Genomic DNA, 9,230 nt, shown 5'->3' on the forward strand with positions numbered 1-9,230 from the left:
GCCTTCCGACCTTAGACGTCTGTGCTTTATACTGGGATACGTGCTTCACATGTAAGTGACTTGAACATTTTTAGGATGTCTGTTTATCCGCACGTGACTGTGTGTGTGCTACAGCGGGCCCACGGAAGTCAGAGGACAGCTTGTGGGGGTTGACTCTTTTCCTGCCTTTATATGGGTCCCAGGATCAAGCTTAGGTCACCCAGGTTGGTGGGAACTGCCGTTACTGGCGGCTGAGCTGTCTGTCTTGCTGGCTCATTATTTATTCTCCCTGTACGTTTCACTAGCATGTCTGTCTGACCTCTTTCCCCATTCCAACAGATACTGAGCACACTTTTCATACTGAGCACACTTTTTGCTTGCTTGCTTCCTTTCTTTTCTTTTTCTTTTCTTCTCTCTCTCTCTCTCTCTCTCTCTCTCTCTCTCTCTCTATCTCTCTCTCTCTCTCTTTTGGCAAGAGTTGTGGTGGTAATCTGGCAGTTGAGATAGTACGCCGTTCTTCCTGAATGTCTGACATTTTTTTTATGAAGTTTACCAAGGTTACCTCTAAGGGAAACCTGGAAGGATTAGAAAAGAAACAACTGTCCCTTAATACTTTGGCTCCTGAAGTAGGACACTTAGGGCTGATCTTGATTTAAGATGGATATTCTGTTGTTTTATCAGCCCGAGGGGACAGAGGGACGTACCCTTGGAAGATGTAAGACGCCTCTCCTGGGCAGCATCCAGAAGCCGCTGCGACCTCAAGATTTTAGTCCTCTGCTGTCCCCTTGTGGACAAGTTAGGAATAGCGCCTCAAGATTTCATAGGGCTCCGTAAGAATTGGTGGAGGGAAAATGAGTGGGTAAGAGAGACTGGGGTGCCCAGAAGAGAGGAGTTAAACTGTTAATGATGCAAAAACACTCTCATCTTTTTCAGATCTTTATTTTTACTCCAGACACATGGTTTTCAGTGAGAATATGACCACCTAAAGACTCACAGCCATTCACCGGTGTGCCTCCTTTGACCTTGAGCAGCTCCCCTGGGGTGTCACGTCAGCCCTCCCACACCTCCTCGTCCTGGAGTTGCACGCCTGTAAGTCTCTCCCTCTGGCTTTGTGGCTTTCACACCACTCCATCCCCGACTCTGTCTCCACTGTTTTCTGCAGCCTGTATACCTTCCTTTACATCCCTGCTGCTGCACGCTGACACCCCCGGAACCTCACACTGCTCAGGTACTGCACAGCAGTGGTCCCTTTGTTTGGAATGTGAGAGAGGGGAACACTTGCACACAATGAGGGGAAGGGGTTCTGAGTCACTGGGCCCACCCTGTTGGAATCTGGTGCTGTCCGAATCGTAGAACCAGCTTCTACCCACAGCCCAGCTGTTTCCTTCCCAGGTTAGCAGCCCCCACCTACCACAATGCCCAACCTGGGTCTTCATCCCCTTCCACAAAGAGGACAGTGGCCTGGGGGCCCTTCCCTCTCCTGCCACTGGGGGAGGGTGGGTTGTCTGACCTTTCTACCTCCTGCCACCTGGGTCTCCTCTTCCCAGCTGGGAGCCAGGAAACCACCCAGGAACCTGGCCTGATTTCCCTTCCCTCAAGCCTCCAGACCCTGCCGCAGCCTCCGGTCCAGGGCTAGGAGTTGCCTCAAGAATCCCCGGTTGGGGATGATGCCACGGTGATCCTTGACTTTCTTGATGGCCTCCACAAGGGTGAAGTGGTGGTACAGCATGAGGTAGGCCAGCACCAGGGTGGCCGATCTGCTCACTCCCACAGCACAGTGTACCAGGATCTTCCCTGTGAAGAGGCAGGAACAGAGACATCCGAGAGACTGCTGAGTGATGGCCTGGCAGAGGCTGGGGAAGAGGTCAGCATAAGAGGGTAAACCGAGGCACGCAGAGGTAGGAATGGATGCGGATGAGTGGGGCGTACAGTGGGATGGTAAGATGCCTCAGCAGGGAAAGACATTTTACATACAGGCCTGTTGATTTGAGTTCTGGCCTCAGAACCCATGTAGAGATCAGAGAGACCTGACTCCACAACGTTGTCCCCCGACTTTCATAGATCCACCAGGGCACATAGTGAGTGCACACCACACACACACACACACACACACACACACACACACACACAGTAGCAGAGTGTGTGCTTAACATGAGCAAGGCCCGGGGTTTGATCCCCAGCACTTCCAAACAAATAATGAAGGTCCCTGGCAAAGGGGAGAGACTTGGGCAGAATAGGATGGAGAAGGAATTCTGAAGTTTAGTGTTCATGAACCTGAGCAGGGCTCAGCGGTCCGGTCTCATTCTTGCTGTAGACCGGAGCTTTGAATAGAGCAGGGACTCCGCTGCCATGGGATGCATCAAGAGGAATCCGTCCATGTTGAATCTAGTCTCAGGTCTTCCCCAACCCTCCTTCTGTGTACATGTGTATGGTGGATGTAAGTGTGTGTATGTGTGTGTGTACACAGATGCGAGTGTGCTTGTGGAGGCCAGAAGTCAATGTTGGGTGTCTTCCTTAGCTGTTCTATTACTATTATTATTATTATTATTATTATTATTATTATTATTATTTTGACCTGTACTCTCTTGCTGAACCTGGAGTTTGCAGAGCAGGCTAGACAGGCTGGCCAGCAAGCCCTGAATAGCCTCTTAAGCTTTTTCTCACCAGTGCTGGGAGACAGTGCCCTTGTATGGCAAGTCCTTTCCCACCAGAGTCATCCCCTCAGTTCCTCCTTAATGCTTCTTTTGGTGCTTGAATATTTGGTGTCTGAGGCTGGGCCTTGCTATGATGCCCAAACGAAGCTTGAGCTTTTGTTCAGATAGGGCCTCAGTCCCTGGAGTAGTTGATGGAGTAGGGCACACTGCATCACACCCTACTTCCCCACCCTTCTATCTTGCTTTTTCTCCACTGACTATATTTTCTCTCTCTCTAGATGGTTGCCTCTTGCTATTCAGAATGGATAGATTCCCAGAAAAACCTTCCCATCACCAACCCCCATGGAGGCTCAGTTCCCGCATATAAAATGATACAGCAATGGCATACACCCCGCCCTCTTGTATGTGTTTGATGATCCCGGATTTTTATGTCCACTAATGTAATGTCAATTCTCTGTAGATAGTTGTTACGCTATATTGTCCATGGACTAATAAAAAGAAGTCTAAACACATTCTGTATGTATGTCCACCCCAAACATTTTCAGTCTGTGGTTGGTTGAATCCAATGATGCAGACACTTGGCAATACAAAGGCCCACCGATTAGCTAAAGCATTTTCAAAACCAGTTTCAGCTGGGTGGTGGTGGTGACACCTGTCTTTAATCCCAGCACTCGGGAGGCAGAGGCAGGCGGATCTCTGTGAGTTCGAGGCCAGCCTGGTCTACAAGAGCTAGTTCCAGGACAGGCTTTAAACAAAAGTGTAAAAGCTACACCATTCATAACCTCAGCATCCGGGAGTAGCTTTCCACTTTAAATGATGCTTAAATGAGCTTTCCACCTTCTGAGCACTGATGGAGGAGGGTTATCTGTCTATTGTGTTATTTTCATTGGTCAATAAAGAGACTGCCTTGGCCCCTTGATAGGACGGAAAATTAGGTAGGCGGAGAAAACAGAACAGAATGCTGGGAAGAGGGCTATGAGGCAGAAGCCATGGAGCCAACCACCAGGTCAGACATGCTGAATCTTTTCCGGTGAGTCGCCACCTCGTGGTGCTACACAGATTATTAGAAATGGGTTAATCAAGATGTGAGAGTTGGTCAGTAACTGGCATTCTGGAGATGGTGGGCCAGGCAGTGCTTGGGTGAATACAATTTATGTGTTGTTGTTTCTGGGACTGGGCTAGCCGTGCGGGAGTCGGGTGGGGCGAAGGGCAGGCCTGCCTGCAGTCCCTCACTACATGAGCACCGTACCTATTGCCCCCCCCCACTTCTGCTTTCTCTCCTACCTCCTGGCTGGCTCAGTGCCCGATGGATGAAGTCCGCAGCTGTCTGAAAGTGAATGCTCATGTCAAAGGCTGGCGAGTCATGGGCCTCTACACCCAGGTAGCGGATGCCCAGTCCCTCGTAGGCCTCCGGGGTGCCTCTCCACCTGCTGTGTGAGGCATTGAGGACGTGGGTGATGCCCAGGCGACGGAGCTCACGGCGGTTGTTGGCCATGTCCCTGTGTTAGATAGATGTTAGAAGGGAAACGGGGAAGCCAAGATGCTAGAAAACTTCAACCTAGATACTGTTGTTGGCTACAAACCTCCGATGTACTCACTAATGCCCTCGATCAGAGGAAGGTGGCAGACTTGGGGTCATGCCCTGTGAGCAGTGTTTGAGAGGTCTGGAAATGATTGGGCTAGGGAAGAGTCTGAGGGGGTGGGGTCAAGATGACTGTAATCAAATACTGGGACTGCTCCGAGGAAGTGGAATTTTCCTTGATCTGTCCAACTCTAAAGGGTGGACCCAGGATCAAAGGATTCAAGATTCGGGAAACCAATGCCGAGGTTTCACGTGAGGACAGTGCACATTAAGAGAGAACTCTAGCGGAACCGGGTTAGAGCAGTTAAGAAAGCAATTTTCCTGCCACCAGGGTGTCCAGGCAGAGAGAAGTCCTTGATGGACAGAGCCTGGAAACTTGGCGGATGTGTGCATCAGGGGAGTTGTGGGGCCAGCTTCTATGTTAGGTCTTAGCTAGGGCCATGTGGGTACTTTCACAGTCGCGTGTGTACCCAGTTTGTGCAATACTCTAGATTTGGTTCCCAGAACCAATAAACAAATGCAGGGTCTGGAGAGATGGCTCAGCGGTTAAGAGCACTAGCTGTTCTTCCAGAGGTCCCGAGTTCAATTCCCAGCTTCCACATGGCAGTTCACAACTGTCTATAATTGGAGTTCCATGGGACCCAATGCCTTCTTCTGGGGTGCAGGCAGACATATATGCACACAAAGCACCCATATGTATAAAACACACAAATAAATACATGCATGCATGAGTAAATAAATCCCTGATAAACTCTAGATTATATGGATCTGCTTTATATTCTCCTGGACACCTAGAAACCTCTTTTGTTTGCTAGTTACTCTAGGGCCCTTGTGTATTCTGATCTATAGTCATCCTCAGACACCATCTGGCCCATTCCCTAGCGGCTTAGTGGTAGAAACCCCTCAGACAAGATGGTCAGATACTAGGCAAGCCATCTAGAAAGGCCACCAAACCCAAGCCACAAACTGTTGGCATTCCCGTTTCTAACCTGGGTGACCTTGGTTCAGTCACAACTTTTCCGAGTGCCTCTTTCCTCCTCTGTAACCCAAGGAGAGGAGCCCCCCTCCCCCCAGCTCACAAAGCTACCGGGAGGATTAAGAAAGTGTCCTTAAAAAGAAAAAGCTCACATATTAGGGAGTGCACCCCCTTTGATGGCTCTCTCTCTTCATGACTCTTGACTGTGGTGGCTTCTCTGGGTCTCCCCTTCGGCTTACTGTCTACCGTTTCTGTCTTAGTGACTACCTTTTCTCGGAGCCACGCCCCAATAGCTGGAAGGTCAAAACAACCTGTCTGGTCTATACTCTTGGCATTTCATATGAGATCTTTTCTACATGAGTACTACAATTTCCTCAACAGAGTTTCTCTGTCCAGAGTGGAGTATTTTAATAAATCTGCCCCCCGCAAATCCCTCAAGCCCTCCAGTTTCTACTCTTTGTTTATGTTTCTACGCCTTCACTCTTCAACCTGGAACTGGCAAGGTGAGTCCGTGTCTGCCTGCCACCTTTCTGCTTGTACACACACACACACACACACACACACACACACACACACACGCGCATGCACCTGCACACACTCAGGCTTGGTCCCCCCTGCCCATTACATACTGGTCTCCGAGGTAGAGGCCTGGCCAGACCTCGTCGGCATGGTTACAGGCCGTCTTGCCTGTGTAGAGGAGCCTCTCCAACTCAAAGACATTGAGGAAGGGATGGTGGGCGGAGGACATCTCCTCCAGGCTCCCTCGAGTACGCACAGGAGACCTCGAGCTGCTGCGGGAGAAGCGGGCCATAAACGTCATGGAGGCCCAGAGCCAGTTGCCGGGACACATCTTCAAGGTGGCAGGCGTTGTGACTTGAGGGACGGTGGGCTCGGTCACCAGGAAGCTGTTGCTGTAAGCAAAGGAGGGTCCGGTATACTCAAGTGAGTCCAGAGAAGCCTTTCCTCCCCACGGGGCTGGGTCTGGAGGAGTAGGGCCTTCAGCAGCAGAAGGCAAGGCCAGCCTAAGAACTTAAATCCCTCCTTTCTCTAGCTGCTGTGGGTCCCTGGCTAAGCTCTGGCTCTGTCACCCAAGGAGGTGGGAGTCACATGTCCTTGTTTACGAGAAGGAGTTGCCCAGCTGCTGTTTCTCCTCCATCTCCCCACCCCCACAGCCAATAAACCCAGAAACACACACACATACGTTGGACACTTTGGTGCTTCTACACACTGCCGGGACACTTGCCAGCCCAAATCTGGGTCTCATCTGGCTGGGGTGATAGGCAGAGCATCTAGGGAACTGGGGATAGGGATGGAAGCGGCGGTAGAGCCAGCCAGGGAGAATTATCAGGAAGATAACAGCAGCTGGGGCCATGACATGTGCCAGACCTGCCTCCTGGGTGCCGGAGAGATGAAGTACCTTAACCCATCCCTGCCCTGCGTGTGGCCAAGCTTGTCACGGGGAAGGCTATCAGGAGGGCGAGAGTAGGGAGCGATACAAAGAGGAAAAGGGACTTTTGGAAAATCGTTGCTGACTGAGAGCCACTGGAGGAAGGCTTCAGGCTATGCACACAAGCCTGTGAGTGGGAGGAGCAAGCCCCTCCTTTGGCTAAACCTCATCTCTAAGGAGAGAAGTCTGAGTCAAAGCAGGGTAGGAGCTTTGTGTCTGTGTCTGGTGGGGGCGGGGTAGAAGTGGGAGAAGCAAGCCGGAGATGATGGGGCCGGGGAGATAAGAGATCCCGCAGGGCCAGGGGCAGCTGAGAGGCTCAGGATGGTCACCTTTGCTGCTGGTGGTGTCAACTGATCCTGGACACTACATGGAGCAGTGTCAGCCATGAGGGGCCTAGCAGGTGTGTCTCAGAGTACCTGTAGAGAGTGGGCCCTTGGGAAATTGGGCTCCTGCCTCAGCCTCCCCTGAAAGAGCTTGCCTTTGAGGCTTGCCCTAGGACATTTGGCCAGCCCGACAACTATAGGAGACCCCAGTCTTCAATTCCAGGTGTGGTCTTGCCTTTTTGCAAGGGTGGGCTAACCTGCTGAATTCCCTCCCATCCCCTTTGCTGCCGTCTGCCTTAGGGACCTCAACTGAATGTCCAGCAGTAAGAAGCCATCTTGGCCCACGGCCATCTAGTGATCCCATCCCACACTCCCAGCCAGGCCTATCTCTCTTTTCTCCCAGGGTCAGGAGCCACCAATCTCCCAGGAAACACCACAAACTAGGACAGGGGGATTGCTCCTAATAAGGAATGAGTCCATATTCAGGAGTTCAGGAACAGGTAGGTTTTCAAAGGCTGGGTTAGAAGAAGCACAGAAATCTAGCACTACAGTAGACACATCCACCACCACCACCACCACCATCAGCACCACCACCACCCCTAACATCTGTATCTCCTCCTGAGCCTCAAAGACACCCCCCCTCCCCATCACCACCACCACTACCACTACCAACAACAACAACCTTCCTCAGAATAGACTCCTTAGTGATGATGAAAGGTGAGGAGCTGGAAGGAGAGCCGAAGCAAGGAGCAACATTCCTCGGGTCTGTCCCTCCTGGTGTGGAGGAGTCAGGCTCAGTCCGGAATACACCCCTGGGCCTTCTCCAATCCCATTAACTCGCCGCCAGAGGCTCTGGCCCCTGCCCCCCTCCCTGCATCTGCTGTCGCGGTAGTAACAGGTTCCTGGCTGTCGCCTTAGCCCTGTGACAACCCAGACAGTCAGGCACTGAGAAGAAACGAGACGCGTGGCAATGCCCCTATGTCCCTGTTCCGCCCCGACCCCCGTCCCCTCTCCCACACGTCCCTACCTCCTGGTCGCGAGGGTCTCAGATCCCGAGGTGACCGGCGCGCTCCCGCAGTCCGGCGCCCATGACTCCTGCGCGGTTCCCCGCCGCTGCGCCGCCGCCCCGGCGCGCAGGTGGATCGCAGCTATTTTTAAGCCATGACACGCACATCGAGGCAGGTTTCTATCGGTGTGCGACCTGGTGACACCCAGGGACACCGTCTCACGCAACGGTGGGAGCCGCCACAGCGCAACGACACAGCCCGCCCCTGTTTACAGCCCCGCGCAGCCCCGCAGCCCCGCCTTGTCGCACGCCAGGGCTGCTGCCCAGCAGACCAATGGCAAAGCCTTGTGCAAGCCTTCTCAGGCAGGGTCTTCATGCTGCTCGCTCTTCCCAGACAGAATTAATGAGTCACAGACAGGGCCTGCTCTCCTCATCTGCACACTCTCTCTAGAGAACAATCCTCAGCCACCCTTACTATTAATAGCGTTTGCCATATGCTAAGTGCTTCACCTGCCTTGAGTGAGTTTTACATCTTCATCTGCATTTTGTGAAGGAATAGACCAAAGTACAGAGAGACTAAGTCCAGATCACCAGCTAGGTACTGGCAGAGCCGAGCTTCCAACAATGGTGGCAAGACTCTGAAGTCCATATCATGACCTGTCCCAACTGTGCTTCTTACATAAAGAGTATGCATCTTGGGTTTCATTCAGAAAGCCACTTCCACATGTTCAGTGCACGGTGCTCTTCCTTATCCTTGAAGAAATTAATCTTCAGTTCTTTCTCACAAGCTTGTCTTTTGGTGGTGTTCACCAACACCTGCTTCTCTATGGGTCAACACCAAGATCTTAAGCATTCTGAGTCAAGGTTGGTATTGCTTTCCTAAATGTCTACCTCACTGCTTGTCTTAGGGTTTCTTTTGCTGAGATGAAGCACTATGACCAAAGAGCAAGTTGGGGAGGAAAGGGTTTATTTGGCTTTACACTTCAACAGTACTGTACTCGGACAAGGTAGGAACCTGGAGGCAGGAAATGATGCAGAGGCTATGAATGGATGTTGCCTACTGGCTTGCTCCCCATGGCGTGCTCTGCCTGTTTTCTTATAGAGCCTAGGACTCCCACCAGGGATGGTCCCATTCATGAAGGGTTGAGCATTAATTACTAATTAAGAAAACGACTTACAGACTTGCCTATAGATCAGTCTTATTGGAGGCATTTTTTCATTAAGGGTTCCCTCCTTTTCAGATGACTTTAGCCTGTGTCAAGA

The 9,230-nt window shown here is 51.6% G+C and overlaps 1 protein-coding gene across 3 annotated transcripts; it reads right to left on the minus strand.

The window, feature by feature from the left end:
* Positions 1 to 902: 902 nt before the first annotated feature.
* Dusp26 (dual specificity phosphatase 26) lies at positions 903 to 8,238 on the minus strand. Of its 3 annotated transcripts, none has more exons than XM_048456576.3 (4): positions 7,989 to 8,238; positions 5,821 to 6,102; positions 3,918 to 4,132; positions 903 to 1,773 (listed from the first exon to the last, which is right to left on the minus strand). In XM_048456576.3, the coding sequence occupies exons 2-4, from the start codon at positions 6,039 to 6,041 to the stop codon at positions 1,574 to 1,576; spliced, it is 636 nt and encodes a 211-aa protein (XP_048312533.1). In that variant the 5' UTR covers positions 6,042 to 6,102; positions 7,989 to 8,238; the 3' UTR covers positions 903 to 1,573. The 3 variants fall into 3 exon arrangements, with proteins under 3 accessions (XP_048312533.1, XP_085536903.1, XP_085536902.1); XM_085680777.2 differs by lacking the exon at positions 7,989 to 8,238 and adding an exon at positions 7,644 to 7,765; XM_085680776.2 differs by lacking the exon at positions 7,989 to 8,238 and having other exon boundaries at positions 5,821 to 6,276.
* Positions 8,239 to 9,230: the final 992 nt, after the last annotated feature.

Source organism: Myodes glareolus, chromosome 23, assembly GCF_982192425.1.
Source record: "Myodes glareolus chromosome 23, mMyoGla1.1, whole genome shotgun sequence".
Taxonomy (NCBI): Eukaryota; Metazoa; Chordata; class Mammalia; order Rodentia; family Cricetidae; genus Myodes; species Myodes glareolus.

What these genes read in the sequence shown, in the direction of transcription:
- Dusp26 (XM_048456576.3), bottom strand. Translation starts at nt 6,041, where the DNA reads ATGTGTCCCGGCAACTGGCTCTGGGCCTCCATGACGTTTATGGCCCGC. An exon ending in GGCCTCTACCTCGGAGACCA is followed by an intron (nt 4,133 to 5,820) that starts GTATGTAATGGG and finishes TATCTAACACAG; the next exon opens with GGACATGGCCAACAACCGCC. An exon ending in GGCACTGAGCCAGCCAGGAG is followed by an intron (nt 1,774 to 3,917) that starts GTAGGAGAGAAA and finishes GCCTCTTCACAG; the next exon opens with GGAAGATCCTGGTACACTGT.